Raw genomic sequence first — 20,587 nt, 5'->3', positions numbered from 1 at the left:
CGTGCTCGATAAGATTAGATAGCCTCGCCACGCGAGACCCGCCGTCATGGCGGCCTCCCGCCTCTTCCTGCCTGCCCTCACCCTTTGAAGATCCTGAGCTCGCCTTACTTTCTCCATAGCACCGAAGCGCGACATACTGAGTACGGTGAACCCTCTGGTAGCAAAGTCGCCTTGTCCTAAGCGTCGAAAGGCGTATCTTAGTTTGCGCGCCAATACCTCCGCGACAGCCATCCTTCACCAATGTCAGCGACGACCGCCTTACCGATGCCGGAGGAGCCTCGCCTTCCTCTGGAGCTACTCATTATGATTGTGCACACCGTTCTCGCCGACAGCTTCCACACCATATTCAGCGTCGGGAACGAGGTTGAGCTCGAATGGCAGCTGAACGTGATCGCTACACTCTCCCTCACGAACTCGACGTTCCACACCATCGTCGCGGATAGCGTGAAGGAGCTCATGGATCTGAAGCCTACTCCAGCGCGAGCGTTCCAGTGCGTCTGCAATTCTTTCCTCACGAAGCCCTTATTGATCGTGCGTCTCACTCGTCAAACGCGCACTCCTCTCGCCTGCACGCACACTTTCGTCTACCTTTCACCACACCCACCAACCAACCAGCTCCCGCGAATTTCTCGGTGACATCCTCGCCCTCGGCCGGCAACAGCGCGACCCCGGCGCCCCCTCCCTCCCCGACCGCACCAATCGCCGCTTCCTCTCCACGCTCCTCAAGGGCTACCAGCAGTTCGTCCTCATCATCGCCCTGCGCACCATGTTCCACCGCCTCGGCAAGGCGAAGACGGATATCATCCCCCTCAACCACCTGGTCGACCGCGTGACGGCGAAGATGCTCGCGCAGCTCGCGAAGATACGCCCCGGGGCGGTCGCGGAGCCGTTGAGGAGGATGGCGGAGACGGAGAGGGGACTCAGTCGGATATGTGAGTGGAGTGGTGGCGAGAGGATGGGGTCAGGGCGAGAGAATGGGATGCGGGGAGATGAGACATGGTACTGATGGTTTGCTAGTGACCAGGGCGACGAGCGCTTCGGAGACGTTACCTGAGCTCGTGCAGACTTATATCTGCTCGCCGTCTTCGGTGAGCAATGCGTTCTGATGTATCGCTCGCTCGCTAACCTATCGCTCGCTCGCTAACCTATCGCAGGAACTCATGACCGCGATGCAGAATGCACTTCGCGAGCTCGAGCTCTGTACCGAGGATTACAGACACGCGATGAAGGACTACCAGTACGCGTCCACTGTCGTGCCTTTCTTCCGGGTGCGTGGGCCTTTCTTCGCCTCCATGTTCTTTCCCGTCTGTCCACATCTGTTCCACCCCGTCTATTTTGTCTCGCTTCATCTTGCATCTTCATCAATACCCTTCCTCTGTCTTTGTGTTCATCGCCACAATCATCGCGCTCGATTGACCGCAGACATTACGCCATTCGCAGGTTTTCGGCATCCCTGAGGACGTCCAAACCCTCGACTCACTCCCTGCTGTATACGATACGCAGTCACTTCTCGAACGCTATGCACGTCTCAAACGGGCATGGGATGAGATCGACCCTGGGACGGACCTGGTGTGTGTACCGTTGCCGGTTGGGTGAGGGGCTGGTTGGTGAGGGTCTGGTTGGTGAGGAGCCGGTTGATGAGAGGCTGGGACTGCCCATTAGTGTGCGTAGAGGCAATGGGAAACCGCGAAGGGAAGGGTCGATGTTCAGACCCTCTGTTTGATGTATCATAGTCTCGTTCTCGCTTAATTGGCATTAGAATTAGACTTGGGGATTGAAGGTACTTTGATATACCCTTGGAATGAAGAAGTCATGGGCATAACGCGATTGCGTGCGCCGTGCGCGCTCGGTACTTCGCACTTCAACAATGCGCATCGAAGCGCAGGTAGACGGGAATAGAACAATGGCGAAAGCGCCGAGAAGATGTTCTTCTCGTGTTCTTGACTCACAGACAACTCGCCGCTGCATCGTAGATGGCGGAAGATGCAGTCAAAATCTCAAGGAGAGAGCGTGCAGGTAGTCTGCGCAAGAACGCTTCGACAGCCCGAACGACAGACGGTGAGCTGGAGAGCCCAACTGACCCGGTTCGTCTTGCCAGGCCCCTCTCGAAAGAAAACCATTCCTACGGCCCTTGCCGACGGAAACTCCTGGAAATTCCGGGGTCTCAGGCGCTCCGGAGGACGTGCCGAAGGGGTCTCTAGGGGGTGCCTCGTGCTTGAGCGAACACCGATCACGTGTGTTTATTTATCGTTTGTTTTCTCGACATCGTCTTTTGTTTCTTACCGTCACCCCCTCCGACCGCCAACCGCGATCCAAACCGCCTCCCGCGCCAGTGAACATGGTGAGTTGGGTGTTCGTGATGCCACGCGCGACCGCGGCGGGGTTGTTCGCAGTTGGGAAGCGCGACGACAGTTGCGCTCGCGATGTTTGAACGACTCCTGAAAGCGCGCGCGCGTTGGTGGCTTTTGAATCCAATCCGAACCTCAAGTTATATATGGACGATGACTGACCGCTCTCTAGTCTGTGTCGCCCGCCGTGCTCCGTCGCCTTATGCGCGAGATCTCTGAACTGCAGAGGACGCCGCCAGAGGGCATTCGCATCCTCGCCAGCGAGGACAACATGCTCGACGTGACGGGCGTCATTGAGGGTCCTGGTGCGTGTTCATGCCATCCCGTGTGAGCTCTCAGCTGACAACGCCGCCAGAGGGCACCCCGTACGCGGGTGGCTACTTCAGCGTCAAGTTCAAGTTCACGGAAGAGTTTCCCGCGGCGCCGCCAAAATGTGCGTGCTCATGTTCATCTTCCTGACACAATGACTAACGCGCGCGATCGCCCAGGCTGGTTCGCGACGAAGATCTTCCACCCGAACGTGTCCTCCGCGGGCGACATCTGCGTGAACACGCTCAAGAAGGACTGGCAGGCGTCGTACGGCATCGCGCACATCCTCGTCACCGTCAAGTGTCTGCTCATCTACCCGAACCCCGAGTCCGCGCTCGACGAGGAGGCCGGGAAGCTCCTGCTCGAGGACTACAACTCGTACTGCAGCCGCGCGCGGCTGATGACGGGCGTGCACGCGCGCGCGAGGCCCGCGGCGTTCGACGCGCCCGCTGCTTCGACTTCAAGTTCGAACGCGAACAACTCCGCACCGTCCTCGAAGCCGCCATCGAGCGCGGCGCAGACGCCGGTGATGTCGGTTTCGTCGCGCACTTCCACTATGCGCAAGTCAGCCTCGCCAGCGCCCGCGACGGGCCCGCAGGTGCCGTTCAAGCAGTCGAATGCGGGTGGGGAGGATGGCACGGGCAAGGAGCACGGCTCGAAGGGGAGCTACTCGGGGCCGTCACCGCTGGGCACGGCGGACAAGAATGTGAACGGGGGCGCGGCACCGGCGGCGGCGACGGGCAAGGCAGTGAAGCGGGCGGCTACCGGAGGGGCCGCGAATGGGGCGGAGAAGCGGAAGAAGGCGCTGAAGCGGCTGTGAGGGGAAGCCTATCAGTGCAGCTGTTCTGTCGCAGATATGCTGTCGCTGCTTGTGCGCCGCCGCGTGCATCATCGCCTCGCCCGCTCTGTCAGCCCCCGCTTGCGCTCAGCAAGCGCCGGCCTTTGCTCTGTCAGCGCCCCTCTCCATCGCCCTACCAGCCCCCTTCCCCCCTCGCATGCTCCCGGCGACCCTCCTTTGCTCTGAGGAAGACATTTGTACCTATATACGCATCGCATACCTACATCTTTACCGACATCTCTTGTTCCCTTCGTAGTACATAATTTCATGGCTCGTTCTCATTCTCGTTCGCTTTGCGCTTCGTTGCTGGAACCTTCCCTGCGCCACCCGCGTGGGTATGCCCTGCACAACTGCTTACACTGGGCTTCCCCCTACCGTGCGGAAAGCGACTGCTCGCAGGCATAATTCGACAGCCTTTCCGACTTCCGAGACATGGGCGGCTTTCAGGCAAAGGCCATTGAGTAGGACCTTGCGCGCAAGGAAGAGTCCACTGTTTTGTTGACTCACGACAGGCTATATGGCCCCAAGAGCTCATAGAGTGGGTCAGATGAAAGGCACTGAAAGAGATCTTCGTTTGCAGGACTTGCACGCGACGAGCATCGAGAACAAAGGGTTCCAAATCCGGCCAACTCGGTGATGTCATTTGGTTCCGTTCATCATGATCGCGCCTCCCAGACCGACAAGTTTGCCCAAAGTTTGCCTTGGGTTTTCGTCCCGGACTACCATCATCTCTCTGGAAACCACTTGCTTGCAAGAAGACGCAGACCAGGGCTCTATGACCCTTACATGACATAGGACGCAGCTGGATAGCACCTCATCACCATCGAACAGCCCTCACGACTTCGAGGGCGGTTACCGCACTCGCGTCCTTGCTTTCTCTCACCCTTGACTCCTTTGCGCCTCCTCTGCTCCTCTGCTCCCCCCCTCACTTGCACCAGCAGCTGATATGCCCTACAACATGCCATCGTACCCGCAGTCTGCCGGCGAGATGGACATCACCTCGTACGAGCCTGCCCAACGCGCGTCGCGGCATCAGAGCACTTTAACACATGGGTTGAGCTTAGCACATGATCCTTTCCGCTCGGATCCAGGTCCATCTAGCTCAACCTCCCACCCATCAAGTTCAACATCCCGCCCTCCAAGCGCGAAGCCCTTCACCTACGATCTGACGCGCAAGGGGAAGACATGGGGAAAGCTCACTCTGCACGGAGATCCTGCGCTGTCGAGGTCGATTCCAACGTTTGTAGAGCCTGCTCTGTATACGAAAGGGGAAGGCGCAACCGCGCGGGCAGATGAGGGCGCCACCGTGCGCGGGGAAGTGCACCTAAATCTAGACAACCCGGAGACGCTCCGTAGCGTGAAGGTGACAGTCCGCGGTCAGATCTCCATCGGCGCCAGCGCACCGTTCACCTTCCTCGATGTCTCTACCACGCCCTGGTCCCGCGAGATGGGCGATCCGCGAGGCGCAGGATCGGCAGGTCACTTTGGTCTGTTTCTTTCTCTTATGCGCCATCTCTGTCAATTCTCATTCGCTCACCCCATCTCGCTTATCCGAAAACCGCTCGCTAACGCCCCATTCAGCCCCCCAACCGACCAAACTGCACGGCCCCCACACCTGGCCCTTCGCCATCCCGCTCCCGCGCGCCGTCACGCTCCCCGTCGGCTCCCCACCGCGCGAGCGCCGATACCAGCTGCCGGCGAATTTTTGGGAGCGCCACGAGCCGGTGCGGGTGCGGTATTATGTGATCTTGCACTTGGAAAGGGGGAGGTGGAGGGGGAATTTGAGGTGAGTGTCTGTATGTGTATGGGGGGGAGGTGGGGAGTTCGTGCAGGCGTCAAAGCCGTCGCAGGCGTTAAAATTGCTGTTCTGTGAAGTCGATGGTGGAAAAGACCAGTGAACGGAACTGCGATACTAATTCATCACCACAGACTACCCGTCGAATTCACCTACGTCCCACTCAGCACGCCCCCGCCCGAACGGCCGCTTTCTTACGAGGAGAAGCAACCTATCCCACCATCCGAGGCGGACGTGGAGGGCTGGCACACGGCGGACCCGGTGGTCGTTAGAGGATTGGTGGGCGAGGCGAGGCACGAGGTAGAAGTTACGTGTTGTGTGAGTGGGTTGCGTATACATCCGTACAGAGGTTGAGCTGATCATGAATTGATAGTTGTCGCTGGCGAAACCTGTAAGTGCCGACTTCACTGTATGTGCCGACTTCACTGTATTTGCTGACTTCACTGTATTTGCCGACTTCACTGCATGTGCCGACTTCCCTGTCGTTTCCAACGGATATGACCGACAGATTGACCTTCCCATCCAGCTCGCCTACACCCGCGGCTCCGTTCTCCCGCTCGCGCTCACCTTCGAGTCGCACGACGCCGCCGCGCTTGAGCTGCTTTCCGCCCCCGCCGCGCCCGTAGCCCGACTGCGGCGCCGGCTGCGGTATAAGGTGGATATCGGGCGCGTGGACGAGGGGGATGACTACGATGAGGAGGGTGTAGGGAGCTCCCAAGTTGTAGGCAGTGGCAGCGCCCGACAAGGTGAATACATCGTGCGTCGGTACGAGGAAATGTGTCTAACGGCTCACAAACAGGCTCAATCACCCGCCCACCGAACACGACCCCCTGGACCGACTCGACCATCGTCTACGACCTCGCGAGCTGGTGGTCACGCGAGGGCGCGCCGCAACATACATATCGACGGTGTCTGGATGGGGAGATACATCTGAAGGAGGATTTGAAGCCGACGACGCGTTTTGCGCATTGGCGGGTGGAGGTGAGTGGTTGGTGGATTGTGTATCTTCTTTTTTTTCCCTTCGTCGTGCGATGGCGCGTTATCCTAACTGGCTTGAGTGCGATATGGGGGGGGCCTTCCCGAGAAGTTCGAGAGCACCGGAAGTATGGTACTGACGCCTCCAATCACAGTACGAAGTCGTCCTCTTCCCCTTCGATATCGGGTCATTTGTGGGGCGCGACAGGGAGCCGCTGGTGGTACAGCCAGTGGAGATTGCGACGGCGTATGGCACTTGGCCACGGCCGCGCGTAGAGACGGCGCCGGTGTATGAGTTTGCTGGCGGCGCTGGGGTATAAATGCGCGAATGAGCAGTAAAGGCGTTTTAGGGTATTCTGCACTGGTTTGACGCGTGTACCATAGACGATTGTGTTATTGTGCCACTTTCTCGCTCAGAAGATGTGGGTGATGTAGTATACTGGATGCATGGCACAGGTTGTACGTTGCGCATGTATTCTCTCTGCACTGTCATTTTGTGGTACGGAAATTGCCGATTGGTTTCCCACGGTAAGACGACGCTTGAACATGTTTGCTTGTTCTCTGTTCCTGTCGTCCTGCCACATCACCGAGCGTCTGAGAACTCTGTCTAACGGAGTCTTGGTGCCTGGATATCTTCAGTGTATCCGAGAAGATATGTCTTTCTGGCCAATGCCCTCCTCATGTTCGGTATGAGGTTTCCTCCGACCGCTCTGATTCCAAGCAGTCTATCACTAAGCATCAGCGCAATATCCCCTTTCTTCTATAGCTATGCCGTTGGTCGAATCCTACCTGCATCTTTCTTTGACCTAAGAAAGGACTGACCAAAGCACCCCCGATGAGTAAGGTCCGGATGAGCAATCGCCGTTATCGTCAAGTGACGAGTCATGTTGACGTCGCATCCTAGACCGTCATAACCCCGCCGCTTGTTCGAAGCTGCCATCTTGAAGAGCCCTAACAACGATGGATCTCGGACTGAAAGACGTGCATGTTCTCATCACCGGTAAGCCCGTCCGTTGACAACTACCAATACTAGCCCGCCAGCTAACCTCCTTCGGTCGCAGGCGCCAGCGGTGGCATCGGGCTAGCGACCACGAAAGAATACCTAGGTCCGTGCTAGCCTCCGCCCTTCCTCCGCGCGCAATTTTAGCCTGCGGGCCTGTCCTCCTCGCCATCCTAGCCTTCCCTAACCCGGACCTCCCCTAACCTGACCTGACGCCCTCCCCAGCCCAAGGTGCGAAGGTCACCGCCCACTACAACTCCAACAATACCTCCCTCGCACCCCTTCTCTCCGCGCACCCCGACACCCTCGCCGCCGTCCAAGCCGACGTCACCCGCGAGCCCGCCGTCGCGCGCCTCTTCGCCGACGCCGCGGCGCGCTTCGGCCCCGTCCAGGTCGTCGTCGTCAACCACGGGGTCTCGCCCGACCCCGGCGTGCCCGTGGTGGACATGGGGCTCGAGCGGTGGCAGCGGACGCTGGCGGTCAACCTGGACGCGGTGTTCCTGGTGACGAGGGAGTACCTGAGGGGGCTGCGCGCGGCGGGGGCGGGGGCGAAGGAGCAGGCGGCGGTCGTCCTTGTGGGGTCGACGGCGGGGCAGTTTGGGCTGGTGAGTGGGATGGGTGACGCGTGCTTCGGAGACGGAGTTGTTGACGCGTCTGGGGCGCAGTCACGGGGTCGTACAACGGTCGCATACTTGTGGATTGTTGTCGCGTCGCATCGGATCTCTGTCGCCCCCCATTCTTACATTGCTAACGACCCTTCCTCACAGGCCGGCCAAGCCGACTACGCGTCCGCCAAGAGCGCGATGATGTACGGCCTCACGCTCTCGCTCAAAAACGAGATCGTCAAGATCGCCCCGCGCGGCCGCGTCAACGCCGTCGCGCCTGGCTGGGTGTGGACGCCGATGGCGGAACCCCAGCTCAGCCAGGAGCCGGAGAAGATGTACAGGGCGCTGGCGACGTGAGTGCTCTGCGCTAACGGATATCCGGCTCGCGCTCATCGCATGCAGAATGCCGCTCAAGAAAATCGCCGTCGCCGAGGACATCGCCACGCAGATCGTGATCCTGTCGTCCGCGAAGGCGTCCGGCCACGTCTCTGGGCAAGTCGTGACGATCGCGGGCGGGATGGAGGGTGCGCTGTGTTCCTCGTCTTATTTAGATATTTTCTCTCCCTCATCGTATAGTTCCCCTTCACGCGTCACTCCCATTTCGCTCCATTGACTGTCCCATTTGTGCGCGCACTGATCACTTCCTAGGCCGCCTCCTCAACCACCCCGACGAGCTCGCACAGGAGCGTGCGGGCTGGAGTCTGCTGAGCGAGCAGGGGTACAAGGTGTAGTCATGAAAGGGTATACAGTACGAAAGGGTGGAATAAATATGTGTCTGCAGACGTAGTTACAAGACCGGCACGGCGGCAGGTATTACAAGAACCACGCCTGCGCTCCAGCTGATTTCACGCAATGTGCAGGCAGGAAGAACATGCGAGGCCACTCGAGGATTGTAAATAAATGCTTGGGCACCGAATTTATGCTTGCCGTAGACTATGGGTACAGTCAAGGGTATTGAACATACGAACAAGGGAAGCTAACAGGAAACGAACTGTATGCTGGTCAGCGACTGTGAGAAACATATCGGCAATTGCCGTGCTGCGCCATGCCGACGCGTCGACGCTCTCAGGCTGCTCCCAGCGCTCATCTCACACAACCGGCAAAACCTAGGGCAGCTTTATCTACCTGCGTTAGACGCAGCCAGCCTGCAGCCAGCCTGCAGTTAGATCTAATCAGAGTGCTGAGCAAGGCGACAACGAGGCGGGAGGCGTGTCGAAGTCGCCGGGCCGCCGGCGGAGTCCATGGGATGTCACGACCATGTCACAATCCATCGCTCCTCGTTTCTACTACGATCTCTGGCCGTTATGCCACACGCCCCCCTCCAACAAGATGACATGATGCATAACAGATTATAGTCATGTTTTCTTCATTTTCGATGCCCGAAGATTCGATTTTAGTCTCTCTTTGTAGCAAACCATGCCGACATGTGTGACTGGCTCTCCCCGGACTCCTTCGACTCCATCTGTCCCGGAAGCACAAGGTCGTTTCTCAGTCCTTGATACCTGTCGAGGAAATTACTTTGAGGGCGCCCGCGCGCATACCCGCGCTCACCGCGTTGACGTGATGTTAACACATGACGCTTCGGTGAAGTGCGCAGAGTAGTCAAGTCTCGGCACAGGAAATTTCAGAGAACAGACATGGGATACGCGTACGACCCAGCCAGAAGACGTTGACGATTGGGCAGATATTGATGGTGAGTTAGCTATCTCGCAGGAGGGTTCTTCGATAGCAGTCTCTTGGGCCTACCCCGCCGGCTTCTCCAGCCTAGACCGCGCTCTTCTCGTAGCTACATCTACCCCTACACATGTCAAACCAATCCTATAAGCGCTTTCGACTTGTACTTACCGCAATGATTTTCATGCGCTGGTCCCTCCCTCAATGTGAGTATAATATTCTCGCCATGATTCTCGCCACCTCTTTTCATCCCTTCCATCTCGCAAATCATCTTCAGAAAGACAAATGGATAAAGGCTTGTTATGCTCAATGATTTGCTAACCACACTCGACCACGGAAACCCCTATGCCCGTTGTGATTCCGGCCATATTTGATTACTTGCCTCCGTATCTGTAAGGACGAGATAAACTTCGTAGTTCCAAGAATACACCAAGCCAGTCTTTTCCTCATTCAACTGTATTTCCTCTGGACAATATTGCGGCGTCGAGCCGCAGGAGGGGCTGATAGAGCATCATTTTTCAACTGTGACACTTTGTGACATGTCGTGAGCTGCGGCGTCGGCCCGGCGGATTCGACACGCTTACCGCCTCGTTGCAACCTCGCTTACCGTTTCGATTAGATCTACCGGACTACTAGCTGCGTCTAACGCAGGTAGATAACCCTGCGTCGACTTTTGCCGGTTGTGTCATTAGAGACCTTGCGCACGTGTTTGTTGTTGGTCCCTGTTGTTATAGAAAATTGGCTATTATGTGCGCTCTGAGTCCTGGTAGCTTCTCAGACTTTTAGATATCAAGCTGAAAGACCTATTCGACATGGTCATTGTGTTATCTGCGCCCAACGGGACGCTGAACCGCCCAAACAGCGGTGAGATCGAATTAGTATCGGCCAACGCCGAGAACTGTTGTGACTGATCAAGCGCGCCTAAGCTTGTACGATGCGCTCGTCGTTCGGCCCTTAAATGCGTACAGGATATCTTGTATCGTCCTAGACAGTGATCATACAGCTTATTGGGCGCTCTGGGGCTCACAAAACTATAACAACAGAGACGACCAACAACAACAGGAATCAACAACAACAGATGCGCAAGGTCTCTATTGTCAAGACTCTTTCGCGCGCCCAAATTGGTGGCAGAAATTCTTGGCGTGCATCTCGATTAAATTTCTGTGATACATTCTCTCGCGAGCCCAAACTCAAGCGTGTCGAATGCGAAGACAGGCAACGAAGCTCGAATATCCTTTGCAGCCGTACTCCCGCGCGCCTTTGTCGACGCGCCGATCGCCTGCAGCACGTCGATCACCATGGGAAGCCGCCCTGACACGCGCAGAACCTGCATGGCGAAGAAGGCGTGGGCGACGGAGCGCCCGTCGAGCGCCCATTGTCTGAGGACGACTGCCAATCACACGTTGCAGACTATCACGCATACGAAGAGGCCCTGCCATCATGAGAAGACCGCCTTGCAATCAGTCGAAGACCGCCTTGCGATCAGTCGAACGTACTACCTATCCTCGGAGACCGCGTCGTTCCGATGTCTTCGCGTAGGAAGACGGCACGGAGGGATGCTAATCACTCGTGCCTGCGCGCTCTTGCAGATCGGGCGCTTTCGCGCATACATTCGCAGATCAGACGATACACCTTTGGAGGGCGGGCGTGGGGACGACGTGATTGAATATAACGCGACGATGCCAAGGTTCGAAGGTTTGCTCTTCCTCCTCTAGTACTTTCCCCCGTCTTCCCCCCTTCCTTCGACCGTACCGTTCCTCCACAGCCCCCTCTCGTCCTTCAATCATGTCCACTCGTTGTCCCACGGGCATCCCCACGCACTCGACGGAGAACATCAAGGAGCAGATCAAGGCCATCTCGGTCGAGATGGCGATACTCGGTATGCGCAAGCGGTTGGAGAGGCGCGAAGTAAATCTAAAAGTCGATTTCCACAGGCTTCCACGGCGCGCTGTTCCTCATGTCTGCGTACTTGCTGGTGTAAGTCGTTGTTCTATGTCCGGTCGACTCGTAAACTCCCATGCCCGGTCGACTCATGAACTCCCACTAACCACCACCCACCCCCAGCCAAAAAGGCCTCCGCACCTCCCTCGCGCGGCGCTGGCTCCTGCTCATGACCACGCTCATGTTCGCCATCTCGATCGCCTCCGTCGTGTGCGCGACGGATTTCTATGAGCGCTCGATCGACAACTACTCCCTGGACGATCTGCCCGTGGACAGGGCGTGGATGCTGAGGGAGAGCCTGGCAAGTAATTTCGGGCTGAGGATCAATGTGAGTCGCGCTTGGGATCAATGAGCGTCGCGCTTGGGATCTACGCGCGCCGCGCTTGGGATCAGCGTGCATCGCGCTTGAGATCAGCGTGCGTCGCGCTTCGCGCTGCTTTGCCGGTTTGTTTTCTGTGGGATTTGGTTCCTGTGGGGTAGAAATGCATACTCGCAAGCGGTAGTTGACCCGACCCCCCTCTAGCTCCTCCTGAGCGACATCATCGTCGTCTGGCGCGCGTGGGTGCTGTGGCCGGATACTCTGTGGCCCCGCTTGATTATGGCGGTTGCGCTTTTTGGGTCGGTTGGTGGGTGTTTTATCGTTCAACGTGCATATACTCTATTTCGAGTACTTGAAGTCGATCGAGAGCGCTGATGCGCACGGTCGATGGACCTGGCTAACGGACGTTCGCAGGAGGCGTCATCGTCAGCTCCATATTCTTGTTTCTGGCCAAGCTTACGGACGTGCGTATATGCTGCTCTCCCTCATATTTGCCTGCGCCCTATTTCCTGTTCCCTGTTTACGCTCCCAAGTCCCGCTCTCTGTTCTCTGTTCCCTGTTCCCTGTTCCCCGTTCCCGCTCCTTGTTCCCGTTCTTCGAAGGACCGGATGCATCTTTTCCATCTACGTTCATTTCTTCATTCCATCTAGCTTCCATCTTTCCGTTAGTCTTCGTGAACTCACGCACCGCGCAGATCGCCTTCCTCGACTGGCTGAACACGTCGCCGATCCTGACCGTACCGCTGTTCTTCACGAACATCGTCGCGTGCGTGATGGTGGGGATTAAGGTCTGGTGAGTTTGATTTCTTTCGCTCTTCAGTAAGTGCTGCTGTGTGCACCGCTGCCTCTTTGCCCCCCCCCCCCTTGTTCCTGAGTACACATCGTCGGGGGGTTGCTACTGTTGTCACCGCTAACCATCGCCTGTCTCCCCGCTAACCGCACCACACCTACAGGGACTACCGCCAGAATGTGAAGGCGTACATCGGCAACGCGGGAAATCACGGCGCCAGCATCGAGCGTACGCTGCTGCTTATCCTCGAGTCTGGCGTCGTGTATTGTGTACTTTGGGTAAGTTCGCCTCAACGTGAGCGCTCGAGCTTCCAAGCTGATGTACGTCCTCTGCAGCTCTTCCTCCTATTGTCCGGTATCGAGGTCCTCTCGGACGACTCGAATACCGTGCTGCTGAGTGTGGCTGTGAGCGTTGCGGTAGGTCTTTCGGGCTCACCGTATGTCTCGTCGGTATCATCCCTCGATCGCTTGTCGGTCCATGCTCTCGAGCTATCGTCGAAGAGCTCTACGGGCGAAGAACATGGCTGATCTGTACACAGGGCCTCTACCCAATGATCATCATCATCCTTGTCGCGCTTGAGAAATCGCACACGGACACCGTCTTTCACCCGTCGGCAGCCCCCTCGGTTTCGTACCCATCTGAGCCGCTCGCATTCATAGCGACGATGCCGAATGGATCAGTATCCGTCAAGGACAACTTCGATGATATCGCAAGCCAGTTGGCGCCGAGGCCGGGACGAGGCTCGAAGTCCGGCGCAGAGCTCACGTCGAAGTCGGACCCACCGTACCGTACCTCAACATTCGTCTCGCGCTCGGTTGACTTGAACGACCCTCGCTTGGATGGCTCGCACGACACTCGCTCGGTGCGCTCGACCGATCCAAGGGGCTCGGCGAGCAGCGTGTCCAGTGCACAGCGACTGGCATGATGGATGCTGGATCATGATCATGAACCTCGTGTCCTTCATGCAAGACTGTACTACATACTAGGGTAACTTATTTGTTGGCGCGCCACTTCTGCTGCTTAGCCACGGATTGCACACCGCGCGGCTACCGAGATTGGTTTGAATCACCTGAACGCATTCACGAAGTCAACGGCCATAGGTCGGCCTGCATTGGTGCGCGGTGTTCATTTGGAGTACTCTTCCCTAGTCAATGCCGCTCTTCCTCCTTTTACCACGACCTTTCTTCCTCTTTCTAACCATGACCACCATCTTGACCTTGCAGGATCTCGCCGTCTGCATCTTCCTCTACGCGCTCCACGTCCGCCTCAAGCATGCCTCATCTCATCCTCCTCTCCCACCGGGTCCGCCAGCAGGGTGGCTGCTCGGCCACCTGCGCGTCGTCCCGCAGAAGGACGCTGCGCGGGCATACTGTCGGTGGAGTAAGGAGTATGGTGAGTGTCAAGATGCTTTTCATGACCTGCGCCCCATTTCGGCACAGACTCGGCCTTGATCCACGTCAATGTCCTCGGGCAACCCATCGTCGTGCTCAATACTCTCGCTGCGGCGGTGGACCTGCTGCACAAGCGAGGTGCAATTTATAGTGATCGGCCACATTGGGAGTCATTCCGGATGTAGGTCGCCAGTGGTTCATAAAGCGCACATTCATTCGGGTCTGGTCAAGCCCTTGCTAACTTCGCCTACAGGCTCGGATACGAGCACGATGTTCTGCTCACCAGCAGCAAGGACCCATCTTTCCCTATCCTCCGCGGAGAGCTGCAGAACTACCTAGCGAAGTTTACGGTCCATCAATTCGCTCCTGTTCAGCTTCGTGAGGCACGCAAGCTCGTCAAGCGTATCCTGCGGGATCCGGAAGGATGGAAAGGCGCGTTGCAGATGTGAGTTTCCCTCCGAGTCTTCGCTAGCATTTCCTTCGTCCTCTTCCAAACTGACCAGACTGACCTTTCGTCCTCTTTTCCCTAGGTTCAGCACCTCCGTCATCGTCGCAATCATCGCGGGCCACGAAATTAAGTCTCCCGACGACGACTACTTGCAAATCGGCCGCGGTATCTGCGAGGCGATGAATGGCGGCGGACCACCTGGCGCGACAGGCGTCGACTTCTTTCCTTTCCGTAAGTCGAGGCTGGCTCCGAGGCGGGGAGACGCCTTGGTACAGCTAGAGTCAGACTCTGACACCACTCTCAGTACGCCACCTCCCCAGCTGGTGCGACCCAACCGGCTCAACAAAGCACGTGCGCAGAAACCGGGCGGCAATTTCGAGGATGATCAACGTGCCATATGAGCGCGTAATGGAGGAGATGGTACGCGGTCTGTCCTTTGTCGGGCGTCACCTCCTTTGCTCAGACTTGGCATTAGAAAGCTGGCACCGCTCGACCGTCCTTCATTGCTTCCGCGATTCAAGAGGCTGAGGCCGAGCACGGTCGCGTTGATCCCGAAACGGCGGCGAGGATCAGAGGGGTAGGGGGTTCTATGTTTTCTGGTGAGCTACTTGACGTCCTCCCTGATTTTGTCATGAAATAGACCCTCTGTAGCTGGAGCCGACACGGTACGTGTGAAGCTACGCAGTGTTCCGTCTTGAATTTGGGAGAACTGCAGACTACGGACACCCTTACCGTCTTCATCTTCGCCATCGTCAACCATCCCGACGTCCAAGAGCGCGCGCGCGTCGAGCTTCACTCAGTCGTTGGCCCTGACCGCCTGCCTGAGATGGAGGACCTGCCGAGCCTGCTCTATATACAGCGGGTGGTGCAAGAGACATTCAGGTTTGTCGAGTCTATCTCCGCTGATATGTCTTATGAATGACCTTGTCGTCTACCAGGATGTATCCAGTTGCGCCATTGGGTAAGTGGAAGGCTGTTGCCCAGAGAACATGGTACTCACCCTGCGCCTAGGTGCCCCGCATAAGTCTACTGAAGACGATGTATACAACGGGATGTTCATACCGAAGGTTGATCTACCATCGTCATTTTGCTCGCGAACGGTGGGTAATCCTTCGGCAGGGCTCTGTCGTCGTCTTCAACGCCTTCGCCATGACGCACGACGAGGATGTGTACACCAATCCATGGTGGTTTGACCCGGACCGATACCTACCTCTTGATGAGGGAGGGCGCGGGGAGCCGTTGCCTGTAACGCATTTTGGATTTGGGCGAAGGTAAGCCAAGATCTGCTCATCGTCAGGTCGCCCTCGTTGCATAGCAAAGACGATGACTGATAAAACCCGTCTGTCGTAGGATATGCCCCGGCCGCTTCCTCGGCGAGGCGTCGGTGTTCATCGCGATTGCGACCATCCTGCACGTCCTTGCAATCAAGAAGATGAAGGACGCAAACGGGGAGGAGATCACTATCGAGCCGGAGACAGCGACGTTTACCACGGGGCTGGCGAGGTGCGTTTCGTTGAGGACTTGCAGGAAGGATGTGCATTGACACGCGCCGCCTGTCAGCCATCCTGAGAAGGTGCTCTGCACCATAGAGGCGGTCAACGGGCGCGCAAGGCGGCTGACGTTGGAGGTCGAGTAAGGGGAGTCATCGGTTTTAAGATAGGCTGCGGGTTGGGCGAGAAGCTACTTTATAAATGACGTGTCCGCGAAAGTCATTTCCGTCGAATCGCCGGGGCTGCCGCTCGTAAGGCGGTCCCTTGCGCCACCATTACTCCCAAGGTGGGCCGCTTTTCAAGTCGGACCTTTCTCTTTCCTGAACTTCCGCACTTTCCCTTCCTGTTTAAGGCATGTAGCTTCCCTACGCTCCTAAACATTCACGCTCAACCATGCGCCTTCATCCTCACTGCCTTCACGGGCTTCGCCTCCGCGCAGAGCGGCTCCCGTGTGTATTTTCCAGACAATCGACTTCCAAGCCATAGATGAAGCCATCCACTAGCCGGCTGCGGCGACACATGCCTTGCTGAAGAATGTGCACTGGAAGCCGCCCAGGACTGCGTATGTGTGACCGAGTAGTGAAGTCTTCCTGCTTTCCGAGGCATTTCAGGACTGATTGGGAGGCTGAGGCTGTCAGTTCAGTCATCGCGGATCCTTCACGGAGGTGTTGGGAGTAGGAGGAGTCGGGCATCCTGTGTCCTTCACGCGAAGTTGAATTGTGACAGTTGTTCTCACTCACGTGAAAGGCAGTAACGTAGTCCCGTGACGAGTGACGGACCTACACGGACCCACAGCCCGCGGTTGGTCATCGTATACATCGCCACCGCGTCCATTCATGAAGCGAGGGCGCAAGTCAGTACATTGGATATCTCCATTACCTCCACCTCTCCTCTCTAATCGTCTTCACCTCTCCATGATCGACTCATCCCTCCGCTACCCCCTTCCAGCTAGTGTTGTTGGCAGAACTCTGCCACCTTCCGCCAATTCTGCCAAGCCACCCTGGCATGCCAGGCGGAATTCAGAGGACATCGATTCAGGGTGGCAGAAGTGGCCGAATATGGGCGTGTAGGGCACAGCTTACGGCGATATGTTGCTGTTTTCCTAGCTTCCGGATAGTGTGTGGACGTTGAGATATCCATAATCACTCTGAATGCCAGCAATTTAGCTTCGAGTTGGAACAGGCGAAGCACTACGCCAGTCACGTGAGAGGCCACGTAACCTTGCCTTATGCCATCACCTGACTCTACGCCAACCGAAAGTCCACCCCCTCATTCCTCGACTGCGCCCGGGAATCCAGCAGCGAGCAGCGGCCAGAAACGCGCCGCTCCGCCTCCCGAAGGCCCAGCGAGAAAAGTCGTAACGGTCGAACAGCCTCGCGATCCGCGAGATGTCGACATCACGAAGATACTCAATTCCCTGCCCAAATACTCGCCCACTCGTGCTACCCTCGAACACGCCCTAGAGGCCTTCTCCCTGGTGGCGAACGACATGGCTCTAGCACAAACACCCTCTGGCTGGGCCACGGTCTGCACTCACCTCGCGAGTGCACCGGTGGTAGCTGCCCAGCACCTCCAACCGGGCGACGAGATTGAAGATACGCAGGCCGTTAATCACGTCCGAGACGCGCTCCAGGAGGCAGCCCGCTCCCTTCAGGGCGACGTCACCATGGAAGACGAACCCCGAGAGACCACCCCCGCCCCTCCGAACGTAGCCCCGATCGCCGACCCCACGACTCGGGACGTACTTCTCCTGATTCAGAAGCAGTGCTCTGCTCTGAACTCACGGCTGGCGCGTCTCGAGAAGCAAACAACACAACGCACCGCTCCCCAACGCGCGTCCGCTCCCACACCTCCCACACCGGAAAACGCGTCGCCCACCTACGCCAACGCAGTTCGCGAAGCGCCCAAGCCCAACTCCTCATCACAAACCCAGTCCCAGCCCGTACCCGTCGCGCAGTCCCAGCCCGTACCCGTCGCGCAGTCCCAGCCCGTGCCCGTCGCGCACCCCACGGCAACGCCCCCCAAAGCAGCAAACACGACAGAAGGCCCGCGCTTTGTCGTCCGCTTCAAGGGAAAGGGACCCCACCCGGACAAGCGCGACTCACCCCTCATCATCTCTCGGAAGATCAACACCCGTCTGGCTGCCACCCCTTCGGCGGGCAAGCTCCAGGTCCTAGGCTCATATTGGAACGAGTCCAACAACATCATCCTCACTTTCCCCCCTCGCACACCTCTCAAGCTGATAAAAGACCATATCCCTTCCATCCGCCTCGCGCTATCCCTCTCCGAGACGATCCCCATTTCCCGCGACATACCTTGGAACAAGGCCGTCCTCCCGAACGTCCTAGCGCGCGACGAGGACGGCACCCTCTTTCCCGACGAGGTCATCAACGAAGCCATGATGGCCAATCCTGCCATCCGCAGCCTCAACATCACCCAGCGCGGCCGCTGGGTTCGCCCCGACGAGTCCATTGGCTATAGATCATCGATAGTCTTCGCCTTCGAGGATCCCGACGGATCGGCCCTCAAGAACCTCCTCAAGGCCAAGATCTTCATGTTCGGTGCACCGGTCCATGTCAAACGCTGGGTGGAGAAGCCGCGCCTACGGCAATGCTCCACGTGCTACGGCTTCCGCCACCTTCACTGCAACAAGACTCGATGCAGGAGGTGCGGAGGCCCACATGCCGAGGAGGACCACCGCGTCCGCTGCCCAGGCTGCAAGGGTCGCCTGGCATCCGAGCCCTGCGACCACCCACCTCGGTGCTTGAACTGCAAGCAGGCCCACTACGCCGACGACCCTGCCTGCCCCTCTAGGAGGCAGTTCAGCACTCCACCGTCGGCCACGACTAGCCTTGGTTCCCAGCCCATGGAGCCATGAGTCTGCGGCCTCTGCGAGTCCTCCAGCTCAACGTTGCCCGTTCTAACACGCGCATGCACGCACTCCTTAACACACTAACCTCCTTTGATATCATTCTTTTCCAGGAACCGTGGTTTGACCGTATTGGAGTCCAGCGCTCCGATACTTCACCAGATGGTACACCAGTCCGAGGGACGGTTGCGAATGTGGCGTGGGACAGCTTCGTCCCCGTCACAATGCGCGACCACCCCCCTCCGCGGGTGGCTGCATTTGTACGGAGAGGTATCCCTCACTTACAAGTTCGAGCACGTCCGGACGTGCTCGACACTCCAGACATACTCACGCTCCACCTCACGTATGGCTCTGTAACTTTGTACATATTGAATGTCTATAATGAGGGGCCGAGAAATCCCGGAACCAACTCTGTCCGTCACCTATGCGACGCAGAGCTGGACCCTCTCGTACCCACCGTTGTCTGTGGGGACTTCAACCTTCACCACCCATCGTGGGCTCTACCTCGTGCAGCCCCACGCTCCTCCTCAACGGCGGAGAACCTAGTTGACTGGGCGGAGGCCAATTCCTTTGCCCTGCTCAATGACACGTCCCTACCCACCCGGCGAGGCCGAACCGGCCAAGCTGACTCCATCATAGACCTCACTTGGACGAACTTTGTAGCTGACGAATTTCAGGTCATACAGGATTGGGACTGCAGCCGCAGCCATGCGCTCCAGTCTGACCACAACGCCGTGACCTGGTCTATTGCCCCATTCCAGGAGGACCACCTTGAAGACCCCTCACCCGAAGCAGGCTACCGCATCGACCCGGCCCGCGAATCTGACTGGCGCGAGGAATTCCAGACTCGCATCCACACCGCAACTCCTGTCGACTATCACTCAGCAGACGATGTTGAGGTGGCAGCGCGCGGGCTACTCGAATGCATGCGTGAGACGACCGCTGCAGTCATGCCGCGTCGGTCCGGACGGACTCCCGTGCGGTCTCCGTGGTGGAACGACGACTGCGACCATGTCGTGCACGAGCTAAAACGGGCCCGAGGCGTCCATCGACAACGCCTGCGAGGGCAATTGCGAGGCGCGGTACGTAAGGCTAAAAGCAACTTTGCTGACAAAATTATCAAGGAGACCCATGCGGCACCTGAGAAAGTATGGGAGCTGATTAGCTGGTCCTCTGGACGACGCCGGCGTGCGACTCCCCCTATCCGCTCAGCAAATGGGTTCGCAATAGACCCGGACGAACAGGGTGCCGCCTTTGCAGCCCACTTCTTCCCCCGCGAAGCCACGCCTGTCAATCCGACCCTCCCAGACGACCCACCAGCTCGCCCAATCCGTGCCTTCGTACCCATAACCATGGACGAAGCAAAGGATGCGCTGCGGGAGACTTCAAACACAACAGCGCCAGGCGAGTCCGGTTCCACCTACCGATTAATGAAGTGGGCCTTCGACACGGCCCCCCACACCTTCGTCGACTTCTTCAATGCGTGCATGCGATTCGGCACCCACCCTCGAGCTCTTAAGAGGGCAGTCATTTCGGTAATCGCAAAGCCCCGCAAAGTCGACATGTCCAACCCGCGCTCTTACCGCCCCATCGCGCTGCTCGAGTGCCTCAGCAAATGGTTGGAGAAGATCAATGCGGCGCGATTCATGTTTGCGGTAGGGAAACACGAACTAGTCCCCACTAACCAATTCGGTGGCCGGGACAAATCCTCGGTCATCGATGCATGTCTCTCGCTAACCCATGACATCCAAGCAGCGTGGCGCCGGGGACATGTTCTGTCGGCGCTCGCTATCGAC

General features: G+C 57.8%; 10 protein-coding genes across 10 annotated transcripts; all 10 read left to right on the top strand.

Annotated features, from left to right (window-relative positions):
- Window positions 1-53: 53 nt before the first annotated feature.
- Window positions 54-1,818, top strand: SCHCODRAFT_02638305 (uncharacterized protein). The gene is made up of 5 exons (XM_050346019.1): window positions 54-491; window positions 616-932; window positions 1,018-1,088; window positions 1,155-1,268; window positions 1,441-1,818. Exons 1-5 carry the CDS (start codon window positions 265-267, stop codon window positions 1,594-1,596), a joined length of 885 nt encoding a protein of 294 aa, XP_050198115.1. The 5' UTR covers window positions 54-264; the 3' UTR covers window positions 1,597-1,818.
- Window positions 1,819-2,181: 363 nt separating this feature from the next.
- SCHCODRAFT_02638302 (uncharacterized protein) lies at window positions 2,182-3,779 on the top strand. Its single transcript, XM_003028213.2, has 4 exons — window positions 2,182-2,341; window positions 2,521-2,653; window positions 2,704-2,781; window positions 2,837-3,779. Exons 1-4 carry the CDS (start codon window positions 2,339-2,341, stop codon window positions 3,475-3,477), a joined length of 855 nt encoding a protein of 284 aa, XP_003028259.2. The 5' UTR covers window positions 2,182-2,338; the 3' UTR covers window positions 3,478-3,779.
- A 385-nt stretch (window positions 3,780-4,164) lies between these two features.
- Window positions 4,165-6,790, top strand: SCHCODRAFT_02552509 (uncharacterized protein). Its single transcript, XM_003028212.3, has 6 exons — window positions 4,165-4,982; window positions 5,077-5,281; window positions 5,425-5,608; window positions 5,664-6,036; window positions 6,090-6,271; window positions 6,421-6,790. The coding sequence occupies exons 1-6, from the start codon at window positions 4,442-4,444 to the stop codon at window positions 6,583-6,585; spliced, it is 1,650 nt and encodes a 549-aa protein (XP_003028258.1). The 5' UTR covers window positions 4,165-4,441; the 3' UTR covers window positions 6,586-6,790.
- Window positions 6,791-7,179: 389 nt separating this feature from the next.
- On the top strand, window positions 7,180-8,820 carry SCHCODRAFT_02638288 (NAD(P)-binding protein). Its single transcript, XM_003028211.2, has 6 exons — window positions 7,180-7,265; window positions 7,327-7,371; window positions 7,491-7,870; window positions 8,033-8,223; window positions 8,273-8,394; window positions 8,519-8,820. Exons 1-6 carry the CDS (start codon window positions 7,226-7,228, stop codon window positions 8,599-8,601), a joined length of 861 nt encoding a protein of 286 aa, XP_003028257.1. The 5' UTR covers window positions 7,180-7,225; the 3' UTR covers window positions 8,602-8,820.
- A 2,372-nt stretch (window positions 8,821-11,192) lies between these two features.
- On the top strand, window positions 11,193-13,602 carry SCHCODRAFT_02638287 (uncharacterized protein). Its single transcript, XM_050346018.1, has 9 exons — window positions 11,193-11,423; window positions 11,479-11,521; window positions 11,609-11,813; window positions 12,009-12,111; window positions 12,219-12,268; window positions 12,499-12,596; window positions 12,757-12,871; window positions 12,929-13,009; window positions 13,132-13,602. The coding sequence occupies exons 1-9, from the start codon at window positions 11,330-11,332 to the stop codon at window positions 13,516-13,518; spliced, it is 1,176 nt and encodes a 391-aa protein (XP_050198114.1). The 5' UTR covers window positions 11,193-11,329; the 3' UTR covers window positions 13,519-13,602.
- Window positions 13,603-13,766: 164 nt separating this feature from the next.
- On the top strand, window positions 13,767-16,153 carry SCHCODRAFT_02638282 (cytochrome P450). The gene is made up of 13 exons (XM_050346017.1): window positions 13,767-13,985; window positions 14,033-14,165; window positions 14,238-14,429; window positions 14,515-14,663; window positions 14,737-14,852; window positions 14,908-15,031; window positions 15,084-15,097; window positions 15,148-15,314; window positions 15,371-15,393; window positions 15,444-15,499; window positions 15,552-15,703; window positions 15,783-15,935; window positions 15,993-16,153. The coding sequence occupies exons 1-13, from the start codon at window positions 13,793-13,795 to the stop codon at window positions 16,066-16,068; spliced, it is 1,548 nt and encodes a 515-aa protein (XP_050198113.1). The 5' UTR covers window positions 13,767-13,792; the 3' UTR covers window positions 16,069-16,153.
- A 997-nt stretch (window positions 16,154-17,150) lies between these two features.
- On the top strand, window positions 17,151-17,861 carry SCHCODRAFT_02458967 (uncharacterized protein; the record flags this gene model as incomplete). Its single annotated transcript, XM_050342594.1, has 1 exon — window positions 17,151-17,861. A coding segment is annotated over one exon (711 nt), but the record flags the coding sequence as incomplete, so codon positions are not given.
- A 357-nt stretch (window positions 17,862-18,218) lies between these two features.
- SCHCODRAFT_02478178 (uncharacterized protein) lies at window positions 18,219-18,515 on the top strand (the record flags this gene model as incomplete). Its single annotated transcript, XM_050342760.1, has 1 exon — window positions 18,219-18,515. A coding segment is annotated over one exon (297 nt), but the record flags the coding sequence as incomplete, so codon positions are not given.
- Window positions 18,516-18,518: 3 nt separating this feature from the next.
- SCHCODRAFT_02462426 (uncharacterized protein) lies at window positions 18,519-18,728 on the top strand (the record flags this gene model as incomplete). The annotated part of the gene is made up of 1 exon (XM_050342624.1): window positions 18,519-18,728. A coding segment is annotated over one exon (210 nt), but the record flags the coding sequence as incomplete, so codon positions are not given.
- Window positions 18,729-20,107: 1,379 nt separating this feature from the next.
- SCHCODRAFT_02457419 (uncharacterized protein) lies at window positions 20,108-20,443 on the top strand (the record flags this gene model as incomplete). The annotated part of the gene is made up of 1 exon (XM_050342583.1): window positions 20,108-20,443. A coding segment is annotated over one exon (336 nt), but the record flags the coding sequence as incomplete, so codon positions are not given.
- Between the last annotated feature and the right edge of the window lie 144 nt (window positions 20,444-20,587).

The sequence above is a fragment of the Schizophyllum commune genome (genome assembly GCF_000143185.2).
Source record: "Schizophyllum commune H4-8 unplaced genomic scaffold SCHCOscaffold_11, whole genome shotgun sequence".
In the NCBI taxonomy this organism is placed as follows: Eukaryota; Fungi; Basidiomycota; class Agaricomycetes; order Agaricales; family Schizophyllaceae; genus Schizophyllum; species Schizophyllum commune.
This window is presented reverse-complemented; position numbering and strand designations above follow the sequence as displayed.

Excerpts from the sequence above, each read along its gene's own strand:
- SCHCODRAFT_02638288 (XM_003028211.2), top strand. The coding sequence starts at position 7,226 with ATGGATCTCGGACTGAAAGACGTGCATGTTCTCATCACCG. Across the intron at positions 7,871-8,032 it reads CGGCGGGGCAGTTTGGGCTG|GCCGGCCAAGCCGACTACGC; the intron begins GTGAGTGGGATG and ends CCTTCCTCACAG. Across the intron at positions 8,395-8,518 it reads GATCGCGGGCGGGATGGAGG|GCCGCCTCCTCAACCACCCC; the intron begins GTGCGCTGTGTT and ends ATCACTTCCTAG.
- SCHCODRAFT_02638282 (XM_050346017.1), top strand. The coding sequence starts at position 13,793 with ATGACCACCATCTTGACCTTGCAGGATCTCGCCGTCTGCATCTTCCTC. Across the intron at positions 15,500-15,551 it reads ACGGGATGTTCATACCGAAG|GGCTCTGTCGTCGTCTTCAA; the intron begins GTTGATCTACCA and ends ATCCTTCGGCAG. Across the intron at positions 15,936-15,992 it reads TTTACCACGGGGCTGGCGAG|CCATCCTGAGAAGGTGCTCT; the intron begins GTGCGTTTCGTT and ends GCCGCCTGTCAG.
- SCHCODRAFT_02638287 (XM_050346018.1), top strand. The coding sequence starts at position 11,330 with ATGTCCACTCGTTGTCCCACGGGCATCCCCACGCACTCGACGGAGAAC. Across the intron at positions 11,814-12,008 it reads ATTTCGGGCTGAGGATCAAT|CTCCTCCTGAGCGACATCAT; the intron begins GTGAGTCGCGCT and ends ACCCCCCTCTAG. Across the intron at positions 12,269-12,498 it reads TTCTGGCCAAGCTTACGGAC|ATCGCCTTCCTCGACTGGCT; the intron begins GTGCGTATATGC and ends CGCACCGCGCAG.
- SCHCODRAFT_02638305 (XM_050346019.1), top strand. The coding sequence starts at position 265 with ATGCCGGAGGAGCCTCGCCTTCCTCTGGAGCTACTCATTATGATTGTG. Across the intron at positions 933-1,017 it reads GAGGGGACTCAGTCGGATAT|TGACCAGGGCGACGAGCGCT; the intron begins GTGAGTGGAGTG and ends ATGGTTTGCTAG. Across the intron at positions 1,089-1,154 it reads ATATCTGCTCGCCGTCTTCG|GAACTCATGACCGCGATGCA; the intron begins GTGAGCAATGCG and ends AACCTATCGCAG.
- SCHCODRAFT_02638302 (XM_003028213.2), top strand. Across the intron at positions 2,654-2,703 it reads GGGCGTCATTGAGGGTCCTG|AGGGCACCCCGTACGCGGGT; the intron begins GTGCGTGTTCAT and ends CAACGCCGCCAG. Across the intron at positions 2,782-2,836 it reads TCCCGCGGCGCCGCCAAAAT|GCTGGTTCGCGACGAAGATC; the intron begins GTGCGTGCTCAT and ends GCGATCGCCCAG.
- SCHCODRAFT_02552509 (XM_003028212.3), top strand. The coding sequence starts at position 4,442 with ATGCCCTACAACATGCCATCGTACCCGCAGTCTGCCGGCGAGATGGAC. Across the intron at positions 4,983-5,076 it reads AGGATCGGCAGGTCACTTTG|CCCCCCAACCGACCAAACTG; the intron begins GTCTGTTTCTTT and ends CGCCCCATTCAG. Across the intron at positions 6,037-6,089 it reads CAGTGGCAGCGCCCGACAAG|GCTCAATCACCCGCCCACCG; the intron begins GTGAATACATCG and ends GCTCACAAACAG.